The sequence below is a fragment of the Engystomops pustulosus genome, chromosome 7 (genome assembly GCF_040894005.1).
Source record: "Engystomops pustulosus chromosome 7, aEngPut4.maternal, whole genome shotgun sequence".
Classification (NCBI taxonomy): Eukaryota; Metazoa; Chordata; class Amphibia; order Anura; family Leptodactylidae; genus Engystomops; species Engystomops pustulosus.
Genome location: NC_092417.1, coordinates 29,743,026 through 29,764,005, shown reverse-complemented (window position 1 = coordinate 29,764,005; position 20,980 = coordinate 29,743,026). Strand labels below are relative to the sequence as shown.

Genomic DNA, 20,980 nt, shown 5'->3' with positions numbered 1-20,980 from the left:
GAGAATATTAGAAATACCTGAATATGTATAAACATGGCTCTGGTCATGCCTCTTATTGTCCACACAGAGCAGCTGATAGAACGGGGTTCAATTATTTATTAACATTGAAATATCTCTTGAAATATGTTTAATATGTTTCCACTAGAATGACCAGGACCACATATTGTATATAGTATCAGGTCCCAAAATTCCTTCCTGACCACAGAATAACTCATGGATCAATATCATATTAACAGAATTTTTCATTCCATCACCTAAGATTTTTGCTCTCCAGATCCAGGCAACTCCTGAACATGTACAAAGTATCCGCCATAACAACCTCCAGAGACTTCCACAGTCTCACAGTAAAGGATGATGATGGTAGAGCCGCCAATCCTCTGGTGTAGAGGATGTCCCCTGTCTATGGTGATGGTAGAATCTCCTCTCCTCTAGGTGTAGAGGATGCCCCCTGTCTATGGTGATGGTAGAACCGCCTGTCCTCTAGGTGTAGAGGATGCCCCCTGTCTATGGTGATGGTAGAACCGCCTGTCCTCTAGGTGTAGAGGATGCCCCCTGTCTATGGTGATGGTAGAGCCGCCTCTCCTCTAGGTGTAGAGGATGCCCCCTGTCTATGGTGATGGTAGAACCTCCTCTCCTCTAGGTGTAGAGGATGTCCCCTGTCTATGGTGATGGTAGAACCACCGCTCCTCTAGGTGTAGAGGATGCCCCCTGTCTATGGTGATGGTAGAACCTCCCTCCTCTCCTCTAGGTGTAGAGGATGCCCCCTGTCTATGGTGATGGTAGGACCACCTCTCCTCTAGGTGTAGAGGATGCCCCCTGTCTATGGTGATGGTAGAACCTCCTCCCCTCTAGGTGCAGAGGATTCCCCCTGTCTATGGTGATGGTAGAACCTCCTCTCCTCTAGGCGCAGAGGATGCCCCCTGTCTATGGTGATGGTAGTACCACCTCTCCTCTAGGTGTAGAGGATGTCCCCTGTCTATGGTGATGGTAGAACCTCCTCTCCTCTAGGTGTAGAGGATGTCCCCTGTCTATGGTGATGGTAGAACCTCCTCTCCTCTAGGTGTAGAGGATGCCCCCTGTCTATGGTGATGGTAGAGTCGCCTCTCCTCTAGGTGTAGAGGATGCTCCTGTCTATGGTGATGGTAGAACCTCCTCTCCTCTAGGCGTAGAGGATGCCCCCTGTCTATGGTGATGGTAGTACCACCTCTCCTCTAGGTGTAGAGGATGCCCCCTGTCTATGGTGATGGTAGTACCGCCTCTCCTCTAGGTGTAGAGGATGCCCCCTGTCTATGGTGATGGTAGAACCGCCTCTCCTCTAGGTGTAGAGGATGCCCCCTGTCTATGGTGATGGTAGAACCTCCTCTCCTCTAGGTGTAGAGGATGCCCCCTGACTATGGTGATGGTAGAACCTTCTCTCCTCTAGGTGTAGAGGATGCCCCCTGTCTATGGTGATGGTAGAACCCCGTCTCCTCTAGGTGTAGAGGATGCCCCCTGTCTATGGTGATGGTAGAACCTCCTCTCCTCTAGGTGTAGAGGATGCCCCCTGACTATGGTGATGGTAGAACCTTCTCTCCTCTAGGTGTAGAGGATGCCCCTGTCTATGGTGATGGTAGAACCTCCCTCCTCTCCTCTAGGTGTAGAGGATGCCCCCTGTCTATGGTGATGGTAGATGTGCCTCTCCCCTAGATGTAGAGGATGCCCCCTGTCTATGGTGATGGTAGAACCCCGTCTCCTCTAGGTGTAGAGGATGCCCCTGTCTATGGTGATGGTAGAACCTCCCTCCTCTCCTCTAGGTGTAGAGGATGCCCCCTGTCTATGGTGATGGTAGATGTGCCTCTCCCCTAGATGTAGAGGATGTCCCCTGTCTATGGTGATGGTAGAACCACCTCTCCTCTAGGTGTAGAGGATGCCCCTGTCTATGGTGATGGTAGAACCTCCTCTCCTCTAGGTGTAGAGGATGTCCCCTGTCTATGGTGATGGTAGAACCGCCTCTCCTCTAGGTGTAGAGGATGCCCTCTGTCTATGGTGATGGTAGAACCTCCTCTCCTCTAGGTGTAGAGAATGCCCCTGTCTATGGTGATGGTAGAATCTCCTGTCCTCTAGGTGTAGAGGATGCCCCTGTCTATGGTGATGGTAGAACCGCCTCTCCTCTAGGTGTGGAGGATGTCCCCTGTCTATGGTGATGGTAGAACCGCATCTCCTCTAGGTGTGGAGGATGTCCCCCGTCTATGGTGATGGTAGAACCACCTCTCCTCTCCTCTAGGTGTAGAGGATGCCCCCTGTCTATGGTGATGGTAGATGTGCCTCTCCCCTAGATGTAGAGGATGCCCCCTGTCTATGGTGATGGTAGAACCTCCTCTAGGTGTAGAGGATGCCCGCTGTCTATGGTGATAGTAGAACCGCCTCTCCTCTAGGTGTAGAGGATGCCCCCTGTCTATGGTGATGGTAGAACCTCCTCTCCTCTAGGTGTAGAGGATGTCCCCTGTCTATGGTGATGGTAGAACCTCCTCTCCTCTAGGTGTAGAGCAGGGGTCTCAAACTCGCGGCCCGCGGGACAACATTTTGCGGCCCCCACCTGGAAAAGCACCGCCCGCCGTGTATTCACGGCGGCGGTCGGGTCGCGCTGCATGGAGAGGGCTCACGGGCTGAGCCCTCTCCATAGCCGGTAAGTCTTTGCTGCATATTGCAGCAAAGGCTTACTGGTAACACCCGCGATCGGCGCCGCCATCTTACCTGGGATCGCCGCTCCCCGTGACGTCATCGGGGGGCGGCGATCCGTCTCCATGGTAGCCTCGGGTCTTCCGAAGACCCGAGGCTATTTCGTTTTAACCCCTTCATTACAATGTGCTGATAGCACATTGTAATGAATGAGGAGGAAAATCCCCTTATACTGCCATACTGTAGTATGGCAGTATATGGTAGGATCGATCAGACAACCTAGGGTTAAAGAACCCTAGGGAGTCTGAAAAATAGTATAAATAAAAATAAAAAAAAGTTTAAAAAAAAAAAATTAGAATAAAAAAAAATTAAATTTCAAATCACCCCCCTTTCCCTAGAACTGACATAAATATAAATAAACAGTAAAAATCATAAACACATTAGGTATCGACGCGTCCGAAAATGCCCGATCTATCAAAATATAATAACGTTTTTTACAATGCGTTTTACCCCGTTACGGAAAATAGCGCCCAAAGTCGAAAATGGCACTTTTTTGCCATTTTGAAAAATATAAAAAAATCTATAAAAAGTGATCAAAAGGTCGTACAGTCCTAAAAATGATATCATTGAACATATTATCAAATTTCGCACTGAGCCCCTGACTGGGCTCAGTGCGGTAGGAGCTTGGGACCCCTCGGTGCACAGGACGCGTTCATAGAGAAAACACGTCTCCCAGCTCGGGGCTTTCCTTGCGCTGGGAGACGCCATGACATTTGAATCTGAATAATAGCAATGAATAACAAGTGAAGCAGCACTCCGTGTGGATAAGGTGAAGAAACTTTTATTCCACCATAGGTGAGGATGCAACGTTTCGTCTCGCTCTATGCAGACATTTTCAAGCATGCTTGAAAATGTCTGCATAGAGCGAGACGAAACGTTGCATCCTCACCTATGGTGGAATAAAAGTTTCTTCACCTTATCCACACGGAGTGCTGCTTCACTTGTTATTCATTGCTATGACTAACGGGGTTGGTTGGACCCCCGACGAAGACCTGCACCCACTCAACTACGTACACGGTGCCGTTCCACTTTTTGTTTTTTTGAATCTGAATAATGATATTTTGTAAGCGCATTTTGTGTGGAAAACTTGATGCGGCCCAGCCTTACCCAGAATCTACCTCCAGCGGCCCCCAGGTAAATTGAGTTTGAGACCCCTGGTGTAGAGGATGCCCCCTGTCTATGGTGATGGTAGAACCGCCTCTCCTCTAGGTGTAGAGGATGCCCCCGGTCTATGGTGATGGTAGAACTACCTCTCCTCTAGGTGTAGAGGATGCCCCCTGTCTATGGTGATGGTAGAACCTCCTCTCCTCTAGGTGTAGAGGATGCCCCCTGTCTATGGTGATGGTAGAACCTCCCTCCTCTCCTCTAGGTGTAGAGGATGTCCCCTGTCTATGGTGATGGTAGAACCTCCTCTCCTCTAGGTGTAGAGGATGTCCCCTGTCTATGGTGATGGTAGAACTACCTCTCCTCTAGGTGTATAGGATGCCCCCTGTCTATGGTGATGGTAGAACCTCCTCTCCTCTAGGTGTAGAGGATGCCCCCTGTCTATGGTGATGGTAGAACCTCCTCTCCTCTAGGTGTAGAGGATGCCCCCTGTCTATGGTGATGGTAGAACCTCCTCTCCTCTAGGTGTAGAGGATGCCTCCTGTCTATAGTGATGGTAGAACCTCCCTCCTCTCCTCTAGGTGTAGAGGATGCCCCCTGTCTATGGTGATGGTAGAACCTCCCTCCTCTCCTCTAGGTGTAGAGGATGCCCCCTGTCTATGGTGATGGTAGATGTGCCTCTCCCCTAGGTGTAGAGGATGTCCCCTGTCTATGGTGATGGTAGAACCTCCTCTCCTCTAGGTGTAGAGGGTTCCCCCATTTATGACAATGGTAGAGCCGCCTCTCCTCTAGGTGCAGAGGATACCCCCCCTGCCCCACCGACTTAGCTGAATTAACTATATGCTTTAGGTACATACCAAGCAAACTGTAATATGGTCTCCCACTTTCACTCTTTTCTTCTCCAGTAGGATTTCCAGTATCTTAACTTTGTGCAACAGCCAAGAAAACGCCAAGAGTATCTCCCTGCTGCCCTCCTCACCATCATCAGGCAGGCGGTAAAATTCCAACCTTCCATATCCTTGGATCTGAAGAAAACATTTCACGTATCTCACACAATCAGCTGTAAAACAAATCACAAGGATAATAAGTGATCACATAACAGCTAATGATAGGGGGGCATATCCCTGGTGGCCTGGGAATATTCACATTGTTACTAACACCGGGTTTCATTGATGAAGATACAAAGTCTGACAGGTTTAAAGGGGTGCTTCTGCAACAACGGATTGCTGAGGTCCTACTGAACATGAGTCATTTACCCCACCAGCCTATGAGAAGGATGGGGATGGCACCCGACATCCCTGGCGATCTGCTGTCCTATGTGATTCCAGTGCTTCTGCCTCAGGAGACCAGTGATGACCCCCTGCTTTACTTCCACCACCCAGCACCTTCTATCATTCTTCCCCCTTCAGCCATGTCACTTCGGGAGTCACTTCTACCTCATTTGCATATTGCTTAAGTGAAGTTTTGGCGAAGAAGGAGCAGCTGGACAATAAGAGCAAAGGTTGAGTAAGTTGTGGCGAGATTCCCTTTAAAAAGGTCTATCAATTTTACTACTCCCAAACAACCTTTTTATAGGGGTTTATAGCAGGTAGTATTGTTCTCCTTTATGACAAGGTATAACAATCGGACCGGTGGAGGACCAAATCCTGACCACAAGATCCTGGTTGATCCCAGGTCCTGGTGCTCCATTCAATACTGTGGGATTGCTGGATATTGCATGGCACAGCGACCTGTGCATCTCACCCATTAGGGAGGTCTCCCAGGAAATCTGATGTGCAAATTTGGGGCTCCATTGTATTGAATGCTGTGGCAGGACACATGCTCAACCTGCCGCTCCAGCGATTTAGTGATTGAGAACAATCAGGTATAACCCATATAAATAAGGAGGCAATATAAATGGGTGACGAAAATCACCTGAAAAAACAAGATAAAATCTGCTCATTTGTCGGTCTTCAGTTTACATGGGAAGATGTACTACTAAGAAATTAGCACATCTTACCTTGCATTTGCTTCTTCAGGTGACATATACTGTATGTACGTGCGGTTTCACATCTCCATACAGCAGCGACAACTGCTCCTTGTACATGCACTTACAATTACTGGAAATGAATACCATGTCTGTTCCCAAACCCCCCCCAAAACTCTTCAGGCTCATTAGCATAATTTTAAAAGTTAATTTGAGAAAGAAGGAGGCCATGGATAACAAATATAAGAAGATCACCACAGCCACGGTCCCCGAATCTATGAGTAAGTGTCCCTGGTTTATCATGATTGATTTTGTTGGGAGATTTGATTTAAAAGACATTTACCACCAGGATCAAGGATTGTAATCCAAGCACAATTACATACTAGTGTGTGCCCCTTCTGCTCTTCTCAAAATTATGCAAATAAGCCTGAAGGGGCACTGGGCTCCATAGGTGTTAAAGGAGCTCAGACCCCTCAGGCTGATTTGCATAATCGTAAAACCTTTTTTTCTTCAAAACAAAGGCATAGAGAAAAGTTAAAGAAAAGTTGACCCTGCCAGAGAGGACACACACACCAGTATGTCTGTGTGCTAGGTTTACAATCCTTCATACTGGTTGTAGATGTCCTATAAAGAGGGATAAATATTGAAAATAACTTTGCATGTTCCAATGCAGGGCTGGATCTCACAGTATTGTGCAGAATAATTTTTTTTGTCTACAGCTCCTTTTATACTTAAAAATTCATCATTTTGAACAGAGCCTCATTTACTACAAAGGTTTGGAGACCCTTGGCCTATATTTTGGCATTCTCAATCGACGGAACCAGCCATATAACTATACTTGTAGGGATAAGAACAGAAGTGAACCCATTAATAACCTCAACTAAATCTATAAAGTGTTGGCGGGCCGCCGTGTGACCAGATGAACTTCTAGAAAAAGTGCTTCTCCCAGTAACGCATGTCACAGAACTGTGAAGACAATTGCCTCCAGTTCTGTCTGATGTGTCATCAATACAGAGGTAAAGTGGGGAGCTGCCAGAAAAGCTTCTAATCTGATAGAAGAAGCGCTGAAGCATCAGTGCAGCCATTAGAGGAGCATCTTCTTACCATCATAAATCAGAAGGCTTGAGGTTGTGACATACCCGTGGTTATCTCCTCATGTGTCCAAGGTGATGGATCATTTCTGCCTGGAAAGATCTGTCTCAGCAAGGAATACAGCAGCCTCCAGAACTCCGCTGTCTAAGAGGCAATAACATTATGTAAAAAAATATCAATATGTAAAGAGAAAATGGATACTTATATTATAATTCACCAGTCTGTCAAAGATACAATGTAAGCAAAACAGCCTGGTGTAATAATAGAAAGGCTGAATGGAGCTGCGGGGCTTCTATCTGTCATCTTTTCTGTCCATCTTGTCTCCTCCATCTCTAATTCCAGAGGTAGAGATACCTACACTACATGTATGGGGCTGCTCACATCTGGGGGGGGAAACAAGGGTGATCCCCCCTAAGGCAGGTGGCACACGGCCCTGGTGGACTTGTGAATCCTGCACCATGCACTGCCTGGATTTTATGGAGGACGGGAGTCCAAGCATCAAAATCATATATGACAGAAGGGATCCCTGATTATAGGTCTGTGCTGCTGTTCTGCAGGGGAGCAGGGACTCCTAGTATCATATATCACTATGATGTATGGAGTCCCGTCCACTGCGCTGTGGTGCATCCATGAAATTGTCCAGTGCACGGGCAGGGATTTACAGACCGACTACGGTTGGGTGCTGATGGTCTAAGGTTGTTAATCTTTGGTTGTTAATCTGTACCCTAAACCAGGGACACTTACCCAGAGGTGTTACCAGAGCCCCACCATGCTGCAACCTCACAGGTTGTCTCCTCTTCCCCACTCTTTCTGCCTGCTGTAATCTAACACAGTGGGAGGGAGAAGTGCTACTGGTGTAACAGCCTGTGACGCAACAGCACTGAGGGGCTCTGGTAGCACCATCAGAGCCTTTCTAAGTCATGAGCATAATTTTAGAATTGAGAAAGCCATGGATAATAATAAGATTACCACCGACATGGTGTCTGGATCTATGAGCAAGTGTCCCTGGTTTATCCATCTACTTTAAAGATAAAATTGATTGCATTGAAATTTTTAAGACCCTCACTCCATTAATCCCCTTCGCCCTGGTACCCCACCTTGCTCAGTCTCTTCCTGTGAGCCAGAAGTGTCCAGGCTCCTTTCCTCTGCTCGCCGCACTACCTGCATCAGTGACCCCATCCCCTCACATCTGGCACAGTCTCCCTACCCAGCAGTCACTTCTCACCTCACTATAGACATCAATCTCTCTCTCTCTTCTGGGGTCGTCCCCTCTTCTTTGAAGCATGCTGTTGTTACCCCTTTACTAAAGAAACCTTCCCTGGACCCATCCAGTGCTGCTAACTACAGGCCAGTCTCTAATCTTCCTTTCATCTCCAAACTCCTGGTCTATTCTCGACTAACCCGCTATCTCTCAGCTAACTCCCTCCTTGACCCCCTACAATCTGGTTTCCGCTCTATGTTCTCCACTGAAACTGCTCTTCCTAAAGTCTCTGATGATCTCCTCACTGCAAAATCCAAAGGTGACTCTTCTCTCCTCATTCTTCTGGATCTATCGGCAGCGTTCGATACTGTGGACCACCAGCTCCTCCTCAGGATGCTTCACTCCATTGGCCTAAAGGACATTGCACTCTCTTGGTTTTCTTCCTATCTCTCTGACCGCACTTTCAGTGTCTCCTTTTCTGGATCTTTCTCATCTTCCTCTCAGTGTCGGGGTTCCCCAGGGCTCAGTCCTAGGTCCTCTTCTCTTCTCCCTCTATACTGCCCCCACAAGACAAACCATCAGCAGATTTGGTTTCCAGTATCATCTTTATGCTGATGACACCCAGCTATATACTTCTGCACGTAACATCACCCCTGCCTTACTCCAGAACACTCTTCACTGTCTCTCTGCCGTCTCTAACATCATGGCCTCTCTTTCTAAGACTGAATTTCTCGTAATCTTTCCAAGAATGAACCTCTGGTCATTTCACCATCTACTAACCGACCCAACCCTGACCACTCCATTTCCATCTGTGATGTCACCATAACACTTAGGCAGCAGGTCCGCTGTCTTGGGATTGTGCTGGATTTTTAGCTCTCCTTTGCACCGTATATTCAATCTGTTGCACTCTCATACCACATACATCCCCAGAATCCTCTCATTTCTCAACCTCTAAAATGCTAATAGTTACTCTGATTCACTCTCGACAACACTAGTGTAACCCCCTACTAATCGCTCTTCCACTCACTAAAACTCTCTCCTCTCCAATCTATTCTTAATGCAGCAGGCTGGTTTTTCAGACCAGACGCCTCCAGTCTGTGCCAATCACCGAACTGGTTGCCGATCTCCTTCTGAATACAGTTTAAAATAATAACCCTCATCCAGAAAGCTCTGCATCTCTCTTCTCAGTCTATCGCCCAACCCATGCTCTTCTATCTGCCAGTGATGTTCGATTAATCACTACCTTAAATTGAACCTCTCATGCACGTCTCCAGGACTTCTCCCGAGCTGCACCAATTCTCTGGAATGCCCTTCCCCAGGCTAATACCCAACCAGCAAAGCTTCAGACATGCTCTTAAAACCCATCACTTTAGGCAGCCTATCACACTCGCTAACTACATGAAATGTCACCGCTCCCTTTACTAATCCATCCTGATTTGATTTTATTCTGTTCCCTTATAAAGAATGGCTGGACCATTATAAAAGCTCTTATGCCTCTTGTGTCACCCCCTCATCCTCAAAGTCTGTAAGCTCTTGTGCCCTCACTACTATTATTTTATATGGCTTAATTCTATATGTTCCCTATGATTTGTAATGCGCTACAAAATATGATGGCACTATATAAAAAAAAGATTATCATCCATGCTCGATTTTTATGGTAGATTTTCTATAAAGAGGTTTTCCAGTGTCATGATTTCAAATACTAGGTCGCAAATATAAGATTGCTAGGGTTCTAACATTTGGGTCCTGGATTACTGGAATCAGCACAGAGAACAAAGAAGAATATCTCCGCTATCGGAGTAGCATTACTCTAGCTCAGATCCTATTCACTTTCATAGAAGTTGGAGTGGCAGTTACCTGGACTTGCTAATACACAGAGACTGGAGCTCTTCTCCTGACTGTACTCAAATCAATTCAATCAGTTAATCAATACATTATCAATATCAAAACATTTAAGGCTTTCCCATAAGCAAAACCATTGAGATAATTTTTATAACGTTTCCAGCAGAAATCCACAGCTAAATTCCGGGTAACTCACCAGGATTTTCCCTATTATACTTCCATAAAGCTAACCCATGCAGTGCAGGATTCACTAGAATAAGGAATAGCTTGATGGGTTTGGGAGAAAAGATTAATACATATTCCATATCCCCCTATAAAGAAGGGACATTGTACAGGACAGCATTTGGTTCCTGGGTGCCGGCCATATTCCCTAGACTGGACACCGTGCAGGGACCTGCACTTCTGGCTTTGTTGTCATGGTTGTGCTGCTGTTCCCTTCAGGGCCAGTGCCAGCACTGGGCATAGCTGGGCAAGTGCCGGGACCCAGAGCTGCTGGGGGGCACACATAAAACTGTACATAAGGAATCAATGGGGGATGAGTAGAGCTGTATATAATATACCCATGAGGGGGGCTGTATATAATATACCCATGAGGGGGGCTGTATATAATATACCCATGAGGGGGGCTGTATATAATATACCCATGAGGGGGGCTGTATATAATATACCCATGAGGGGGGCTGTATATAAAATACCCATGAGGGGCTGTTTGGGATGATAATATGGAGAATATTTTAGGGAACAGGAGACTGCTTTGTTTTTTGAATTATTAATGCAGCCACAAAGGGGCCCACTGAGGCTCTGTCACCCAGGGGCCTACTGAGACCTAGAGCTGACCCTGCTTCCCTTCAACTCTATGCATATTGAACCTCCCCATTCTTACCTAGTGAATAGGCCAGAATGTAACATCGCAACGTGTCATGAATTTGATCTATGGTGCGGATTCCGTCGAAATTTGACATCAAAGTCTGAGAATATCATATATATCATGTAAATTAGTTACTAAAATGCCTCGCTCAAGAAACAGATGATTCAGTATTTCTGGGCAGAATTTTTAAGTGTGTGAACAAGGCCAAACACATGGCACTAGTTTTGTAAAACTACAACATAAACACCTAGTACACATAGAAATGGCTGCACACGTCTATCAGCCAATGAGATCACGGCTTTCATTTTGCTGCAGACGTTTGACAAATAAGAAGCGTGACCTGATTGGCTATTCAGGCTGTCAGAATATATGCGGTTTTCTTACCGCCTCTGGACGGTTAAACTTAGACTTCCGGAACGTTTCAGGATCCCAGTATGACCCGGAGGCGGATAACACCCGGCACAGGGCGCACAGAGACTCCTTCAAGCTGTTCACCCGCTTCATCTTGTTTCGCCCGCCACTGTCACGGGTTGCTTAGCAACATTGTAGAGTGCGGAAGAACGCCGGAAGTGGACGTCAGAATCACATGACTCGCCGTGAAGCGTCAGTGGCGGACATGTTTGTTTCTGGCACGTTTACCATACTGTGCTCTGCACTTGTGTCATATGCTCTATGTTATACATTATTACAAAACAAGGACTGCTGGATATGAAGGGATTACAGCGTCAAAGGTATTGGTTTTTTTTAAAAAAATAAATATTTAAAACTATGTTTTATGCATAAGCTTCTCCCACAGATCAAGTGACCAGCAACCCATTTCATTACTGCCCAGAGCAATTATACAGGCAAAGTTACCCACATAACAATACATTCCCAGTCCCCCGTAAAATACACACCACAGTTCCCTATAGTGTACCCCCAATCTCTGTGCAGCGCTGCGTAATCTGTGTGAGCTTTATAAATAAAGAATTATTATTATAATACACACCACAGTGCACCTTCAAATGTGCATCTGTGTGACATCACATGACCAGGGAGATAGTGAACCATGCACCTGTGTGACATCACCTGACCAGGTATATAGTGAGCCGTGCACCTGTGGGACATCACCTGAGCAGGGATAGAGTATGTCCCTGTGTGACATCACATGACCAGAGATATAACAAGGCGTGCACCTGTGTGACATCACATGACTAGGGTTATATTGAGCCGTGCACCTATTTCACATCAACTTACCAGCGATATAACGAGCTGTGCACTTGTGTGACATCACATGACCAGGGATATAAGAAGCTGTGCTCCTGTTTGACATCACATGACCAGGGATATAAGAAGCTGTGCTGCTGTTTGACATCACATGACCAGGGATATAAGAAGCTGTGCTGCTGTTTGACATCACATGACCAGGGATATAAGAAGCTGTGCTCCTGTATGACATCACACGTCTCCACACACCTGCAAGGCTGCCTTAATTGGCAAAGTCTCTGTAAGGAGAACTCTCAGGTTGCATTCACACGTTCAGTTTTTCAGGCGTAGTTTTTGAAGCCAAAAGCAGATGTGCATTATAATAAGTGAGACATATAATTGGGAGATGCTGCCCCTCCTCTTTTTTTAACTCTACTCCTTATCTACTCATCAAAAACTGCATCTGAAACACTGAACGTTTGAACGCCCCCTTACTCCCATACCCTCGCAGAGACCTAGAACACCGTGGGGAATTGATACAGAAAGTATAATGGCAAACTGTATAACTTTTCACTATACAGGCAGTCCCCAGGTTACGTACAAGATAGGGTCCGGAGGTTTGTTCTTAAGTTGAATTTGTATGTAAGTCGAAACTGTATACTTTATAATTGTAGATCCAGACCAAAAAAATTTTGGCCCCAGTGACAATTGGAGTTTAAACATTTTTTGCTGTAATGGGACCAAGGATTATCAATAACGCTTCGTTACAGACATCTTACAGCTGATTATTGCAGTCTGGGACTATAGTAAAGCATTCAGAAAGATTCACCAGAGGTCAGAGGGGTCTGCCTGTAACTATGGGTTGTCTGTAAGTCGGGTGTCCTTAAGTAGGGGACCGACTGTATAGACAGTAATACTGTAGGTTGAGTAGATTGTGAGCCCCATTGGGGACAGGGACTTATTTGACAAGACCTGTGCAGCGCTGCGTAATCTGTGTGCGCTATATAAATAAAGGGATTATTATTAATAATAATATTTATTCCCTGTGGAACGATGCTGGAAATTCTTGAAATGTAAATATTTTTTTGTATAATTACTTGTTCAGGATTTGGAAAATATATCCACACCTTGCTAGAAACATGAAAATCAGAGATATCTCTTTGGATTCTTGGTACAGGCGGTCCCCTACTTAAATATACCTGACTTACGGATGACCCCTAGTCCCAGACTGCAATGATCAGCTGTAAGGTGTCTGTAATGAAGCTTTATTGATAATTCTTGGTCCAAATTTTGAAACTACAATTGTCACTGGGGCAAAAAATGTTTTTGTCTGGATCTACAATTATAAAATATACAGTTTCGACTTACATACAAATGTACTTACATACAAATTCAACTTAAGAACAAAGCTATGGAACCGATCTTGTACGTAACCTGAAGACTTCCTGTATATTGATAAATGCAGAATACAAGGGTGAGCATATATATATATATATATATATATATATATATATATATATATATATATATATATATATTACAATTTGTGTATAGCTATGCAGTAAGTTACAGCATATACTTCCATAAAGCAGCAACTAATTTTCTCCCACTAGGGGGCAGTAGACGCTTATAAGAAGTATTGATACATTGCACAATTGTCACACAGTCTAAAAAAATATCTAAATACTGTAACCACATGTGTTTGATACTAAATGTTACAGTCCATGAAGTAAAATCAGTAAAATAATGCTGTGTGTTGCTATTCTACTACAGTTGGAGCTTCACTTCTGTCAAATTAAGAAATAAATGGGAGCATAGTCCATCTGTTTGAAGACTGGAACAGATATTATACTAAATTTCCAACTACTGTGACCGCTCCTAGTATGACACTAGTCATAAGGGGCTATTACACAAGGAGCAGGGGCATAGTAACCACTCATGAGACTGTAGTGGAGCAACAACTAGATTTGTGAAGGATCCTCCTAATATTCCCATACTAAATCAGCAAGTGTTTGTCATGAGATGGGTGATATGAGAAAAACATACTAGTTCATGCTTGTTTTTCGGTTGGGTGGAGTTCAATGAACATTAATCACATTAATATGAGGTCATCAAAGGTTATCTCCATTGTTTGCAAAAATGTACATCTTCAGAATGTTACGCTTCTAATCTAATACTTCCTAATGCACCGCATTGGTTGTATGAAAACACATCATGTGCTCCACTGACTTCAATGTGACTTGTGGTCTCCTGTTCTTCTGACTATGGGGATTCTGGTAATCGGACCTCCATGTTATCAGCAGGGCCGGATTAAGGTTGGTGGGGGCCCCTGGGCGCAAAATCTGGTGGAGGCCCCCACTGAGTGTACATGTCCTCCTGATGCCTTTCCACTATCCCAGCAGTAACACAGCTACATACAGCCGCCTCGCCCCCAGTAACACAGCTACAAACAGCCGCCTCATCCCCAGTAACACAGCTACCTACAGCCACCTCATCAACAGTAACACAGCTACATACAGCCGCCTCGTCAACAGTAACACAGCTACATACAGCCGCCTCATCCCCAGTAACACAGCTACATACAGCCGCCTCATCCCCAGTAACACAGCTACATACAGCCGCCTCCTCCCCAGTAACACAGCTACATACAGCTGCCTGGCCCCCAGTAACACAGCTACATACAGCCGCCTGGCCCCCAGTAACACAGCTACAAACAGCCGCCTCGCCCCCAGTAACACAGCTACAAACAGCCGCCTCATCCCCAGTAACACAGCTACATACAGCCGCCTCAACCCCAGTAACACAGCTACATACAGCCGCCTCACCCCCAGTAACACAGCTACATACAGCCGCCTCACCCCCAGTAACACAGCTACAAACAGCCGCCTCACCCCCAGTAACACAGCTACAAACAGCCGCCTCACCCCCAGTAACATAGCTACATACAGCCGCCTCACCCCCAGTAACACAGCTACATACAGCCGCCTCGCCCCCAGTAACACAGCTACATCCAGCCGCCTCATCCCCAGTAACACAGCTACATCCAGTCGCCTCACCCCCAGTAACACAGCTACATACAGCTGCCTCATCCCCAGTAACACAGCTACATACAGCCGCCTCATCCCCAGTAACACAGCTACATACAGCCGCCTCATCCCCAGTAACACAGCTACCTACAGCCACCTCGTCAACAGTAACACAGCTACATACAGCCGCCTCGTCAACAGTAACACAGCTACATACAGCCGCCTCATCCCCAGTAACACAGCTACAAACAGCCGCCTCTCCCCCAGTAACACAGCTACATACAGCCGCCTCTCGCCCAGTAACACAGCTACATACAGCCGCCTCATCCCCAGTAACACAGCTACATACAGCCGCCTCATCCCCAGTAACACAGCTACAAACAGCCGCCTCTCCCCCAGTAACACAGCTACATACAGCCGCCTCTCGCCCAGTAACACAGCTACATACAGCCGCCTCATCCCCAGTAACACAGTTACATACAGCCGCCTCATCCCCAGTAACACAGCTACATACAGCCGCCTCATCCCCAGTAACACAGCTACATACAGCCGCCTCATCCCCAGTAACACAACTACATACAGCCACCTCACCCCCAGTAACACAGCTGACTACAGCCTGGCAGGCACACGTTAGGCGTGCTGAAGAGGAGAAGAGGTGATCGCGGCTCACCACTCCCCTCTCCATAGAGAATAGAGCTGCATGGTCGTTCTTACTGCACGCTCTATCTCTTTTGCGGGCGCAGCACGAAACAGTGAGTACTCGTTGTGCTCTCTGTACCGAGCTGAGGCGGTATAGAAGCCTATGGGGGAAGTATATCCGGTAGCAAATTTGCGGCCAGATATACGTCCCCCATACGTTCTCGTGAATGTACCCTTATACAGACATGTTTATACAATTACACACATTTATACACTGATATATACACACCTTTATATACTTATATACACACATAAAGTTCTACACTCGTATGCTTGCACCCATACATACACACAAGTATACACTTATACACACACATTTATGCACTCAAATACATCTATACACTAATACACAGAGTATACATACAACTCATAAAGTATATACACACATACAGCAAATACACACACATTCAGTAAATACAGCATATACACACACATACGGGAAATACACACGCACATTTAGTATATAGAGCATAAACATACATACCGTATACCCAGCATTATGTATATATATTTAAATGTACACACATATATGCGTTTATAAATACAGTATATGCATCTATACATAGTAGATGCATATATACCCATATACACAGTATATACACCTATACACAGTGTGTATATATATATACACACTGTGTATAGGTGTATATACTGTGTATATGGGTATATACAGGGTATATGTGTATGTATGCATCTACTCTGTATATATGCATCTACTGTGTATATGGGTATACCCATATACACAGTAAATGCATATATACACAGTAGATGCATATATACACTGTATATACACATATACACTGTATATACATATATACACATATACACTGTATATACATATATACACACCGATAAATACATATGTATATACTTACATTTTGGGGTGACCGGCTGTGGCTTCAGGCAGGCGTTCGGGAGGTTGCTTGTTCAGCCGGGGGGGGGGTGGGGGCTGCGGGGGAGTCGACGCGTGCTTGTTCGAGCGGTGGGGGGCGGAGGGGGGGGTCGCTTGTTCGGCCGGGCAGGGAGGGGGGCGGGCACGGGGGTTGCTTGTTCCAGCGGGGGCGGGGGGGGTCGAGCGGGGCTGCTTGTTCGCGCGGGCCGGCTGCGGGTTGGTAGCTCGGCCATGCATGGCAGGGTATGGGCGCGCCGGGAGGAGGTGACCTGTGCGGGGGGGGGGCGGGGGCAGCGGGTCGGGTGCCGGGTGGAGAGGCGGGCGCAGTGTCATCTGTGCCGAGGGGGGCGGGCGTGGAGGTGGACGCAGTGTCATCTGTACCAGGGGGGGAGTCACCTGTGCCAGGGTGGGCGGGCGGAGAGGCGGAGGCAATGTCACTTGTGCCAGGGGGAGCGATGCAGCCGCGATGCAGCCGCGCTGCAGCCGCGCTGCAGCGGGCATCTCAGGAGCGGGGACACGGCATCGCAGGGGGTGCGATCTGGTGGGGGCCCTTAGGGGGGGCAAGATGGTGGGGGCCCCGGGGCTCTAGCCCCGGGAGCCCCGCCTATAATCCGGCCCTGGTTATCAGACATCTATCCCTGTCTAATTAAAGGGAACCTACCACCACGATTCTACCTATAAAGGTAGAACGGGTGGTAGGTGGATGTATAGGACGTGATTATATCCCTTTTTATAGCTAATCCTCACGTCCCGCTATCTTTTTGAAATCTTTATTGCCCATATATGTAAATTTTGTAAAGCGGCTACTGGGGCGTGGAGTAGCCAGACATGAGGCTATGCGTCGCGGCTACTCCACGCCCCAGTAGCCGTTTTACAAAATTTACATATTAGGGCAATAAAGATTTCAAAAAGATAGCGGGACGTGAGGATTAGCTCTAAAAAGTGCTATAATCACGTCCTATACATCCACCTACCACCCATTCTACCTTTATAAGTAGAATTGTGGTGGTAGATTCCCTTTAAGGCCAAGTATGCAGGTTATAGAATTATCAGCGATTAAAGGGGATATCTGAATTTATTAAAAAATCCCGCACCGCCCTCAATTGCAGCCAAGCCCCTGTTTTTATACAGGGCAGGCACGCTCGCCTCCAAAAACTTCTGCCCGCCTGGTACGCCCACCTGTCCCCTACCCTTGTCATGCTATTCAGCAGATCTCAGACATGTAAACAAAGATCCATGGAGAGTTTCCAGACAACACTAAAGTAAGTAGCAGGAATGCTAAATCACCCTGATGAGCATTCAGGGATTATTATTAACTCCTTAATTATAAGGCCCTTTTTCGTTTTTTGCTTTATAAATTTTTTATTTTTCCACGTAAAGAGTTATGTGAGGACTTGTTTTCTGCGTAACAAATTGCACTTCATAGTGATGGTATTTAATATTCCATTCCTTGTAATGGGAAGCAGGAACAAAATTCCAAATGCAGTGAAAATGGTGAAAAAATGCATTTGCACCATTTTCTTGTGCAGTTGGATCTTACGGCTTTCACTGTGAGCCCCAAATGACATTGTCACAATCTCAGGGGAATAGTATCTTAGGACTAAGTCACTGGACTCCCTGGACCACCGCGGGAGATAACAATACGAGCCGCAACCCAGGAGCGGAGTCTAAGTGAACTCATGGTCTTCGCCAGAGCGGGATGGTCTTGCTGCGGCGGGGAGTCACCAGGTCGCTCCGCGGGTGTGACTAGGCCCGCGGCGGCAGCCAAGGTAGGGACACGGGGACCACGGGAAGGCAGGACCACAGATGGCAGGCAGGACCTCGGATGGCAGGCAGGACCTCGGATGGCTGGCAGGACCTCGGATGGCTACTGGATTACCGGACCGCCGCAGGATACCAGGACCACCACAGGATACCAGGACCGCCACAGGATACCAGGACCACCACAGGACACAGGAACACCACGGAACACCACAGAACACCGGAACAACACGTCTGGAAACGCTCGGGAACACAAAGGCCTTTCTTTTCAGTAACAGGACATGAAGATCCGGCAGGGGATGCTGGGAGTAGCCAGGCTATATAGCAGAGCCGGGAATACCAGCGCCAATAAGGAGGACGCTGGCCCTTTAAATTCTTGAAGAGTCGGGTGTGCCCTAGCAGCGGGAGCGCGCGGCCGGGAAGGAAGGAAGGCGAGGGGAGCAGGGCAGGACAGCGGAGCACGTGTCCACCACGGGACACCCGTGACAAGAACCGGACCGGGGGGCTGCGTGTCACAGCAGGACACGGGTGTCCCCGCGATCCGAGACATGGATCGCGGGGTCACCCGTGACAGACATGTCTACTTTATTCTTTGGGTGCGATTACCAATTTTGTATAGATTTTATAATGTTTTCATACATTTACAAAAATGAAAATGTATTGCTTATGTTATTATATTTTGATAGATGGTGCATTATGGGATGCCGCGATACCTAACATGTTTATGATTTTTACAGTTTATTTATATCACTTTTAGTTTTTTTTTAATATAATTTTTTAACTTAAAAAAAAAAATTCTTACTATATTTCAGACTCCCTAGGGTACTTTAACTGTAGGTATTCTGATTGATCCTACCATATACTGTCATCCTACAGTATGGCAGCATATGGGGATTTTCCTCATCATTCATTACAATGTGCAAATCATACATTGGGGCTCATTTACTAAGGGTCGCGTTCGCACTTTTGTTGGACTGTGCACCGTTTTTGGGGCCAAAATCGGCTTGCACAGGTATTTAAGAAGTATGTGAGCTGAGATTGTTGTGGTGCAACTACGCTGGCTTCCATGCCACACAAATTAGGGTGCGTGCCGTCAGACTTAACATTGGGTTAAACATGACAACCAAACTTTGGACAGCCAATGTTCATGCTGCTTCAAATGTAAAATTAAAAGGAAGGAAACTTCAAAGGGAAATTTTTTTTAAAGAACCAAACCCCAAGGGGCTATTACTTGACACTATCCTAGAGAAATAAAGTTGCGTCATTAAGACAAAATCAGGCGTCTTAAAGACATCTGTAGCCATTAAGTCATTTAGTTATAAATTACCAATCACCACCTACGTTATTAGGTGGATAATGGGGAGATTGCGTTCTAACATAAGAAAATGTGTTTAATCCACACAAATTGTACAGCTCTCAGCCGCATATGACTGTCATGTATACAGCATTACCCAGTCAACCTGACGAGACCTGTCAGACAATGCTGCACACATGCGTCTCTTGTATGCTTTGTATCTCTGGCTGGAGATTTCTTGGACCTGTTCGGTGAGCATCTGGTATGAAAATTGGAACAATCTTTCTGTCTTTCAACTAATAATGTCCATATTCAGGTCTGATCTAAAGGTCTGCGTAAAATTTGGCTCCGATAACGTGTATTAGCATCTCTAAGTATTGACATGTGGATAGTCTTTTATTACATGTTTTGATCACCATTTTGTGTTAATTTATATTTGGGGGGAATCCAACTAATTGCATCAATTGATGTACAACCAGACAGACGCTTAGATCCACCATCTCACCGCGTTCCAATCTGTACATCTGTTTTAATAAAATTTAGTGCATATTCTCTATAATACATCATAATAATCATTGTCTTGTATATTATAGCTTGTAAATATTATAGGCTTTGGACAAATGCATTGATGTGTTAGAGCTTTCCAATAAATGAGTAATTAATTCATCTCATAACAGGAGATACATTCATGAGCAAAATAAAAATGCCCTCTTTAAAATTTATGGTTATCACCACATAATGAAAATAGATATGGTCCTAAGAGTGTATTATAATATGTTAAATATAACCTCTGATGAGCATCATACAATAGATTACATTGTGTCATTGTTTATTTAGGAAAAACTAGACCCAAATACCAGAGTGTGTGAAAATATAAGTATATACTTAAGCCAATCAAATTCCCTTGATTAATTGATCATCAGTTAGTGTGACCACTTTTATAAAAGCAGAAGTTTTGGGCAGTTTTTTGGTCTTGAACATTCACACTACCAAGGAAGAAAAGACATCAGCAAGGATCTTAGAAAAGCAGCTTTTTCACCCGATCAATCAAAGGTATTAGGTCATTTTGAAATATTTTCAAAAAATCATCTTCTGTCTGCAGAATTCCTACTTAGAAGACACAGATTCTCCTGAGTGTTTTTGTGTGTGTGAATTGTGGCCAGGTTGCTAATGTTTTGGGACAGATTGAATTTCTCCCAGCTCCTACGTAGCCCAGCCCTTTCCAGTAAGGGTTACTGGAGTGATGAACGGGCGATTCAGTCAGCTTCTGGCGGTGGGGGCTAGGAACTCCTTTATACACCTGCCCAGTTTAATTACACCTTGCCAGTTCTA

General features: G+C 45.9%; 1 protein-coding gene across 1 annotated transcript in view; it reads right to left on the bottom strand.

Annotated features, from left to right (window-relative positions):
* TEDC1 (tubulin epsilon and delta complex 1) overlaps positions 1 to 11,362 on the bottom strand; it is a 30,294-nt gene extending 18,932 nt beyond the window's left edge. The window contains exons 1-3 of the mRNA XM_072115246.1: positions 11,176 to 11,362; positions 6,928 to 7,024; positions 4,680 to 4,882 (exon numbers count right to left, since the gene is read on the bottom strand). Of these exons, the coding sequence (XP_071971347.1) occupies positions 4,680 to 4,882; positions 6,928 to 7,024; positions 11,176 to 11,295 (420 nt within the window). The 5' untranslated portion in view covers positions 11,296 to 11,362. The remainder of the gene's footprint in view (positions 1 to 4,679; positions 4,883 to 6,927; positions 7,025 to 11,175) is intronic.
* Positions 11,363 to 20,980: the final 9,618 nt, after the last annotated feature.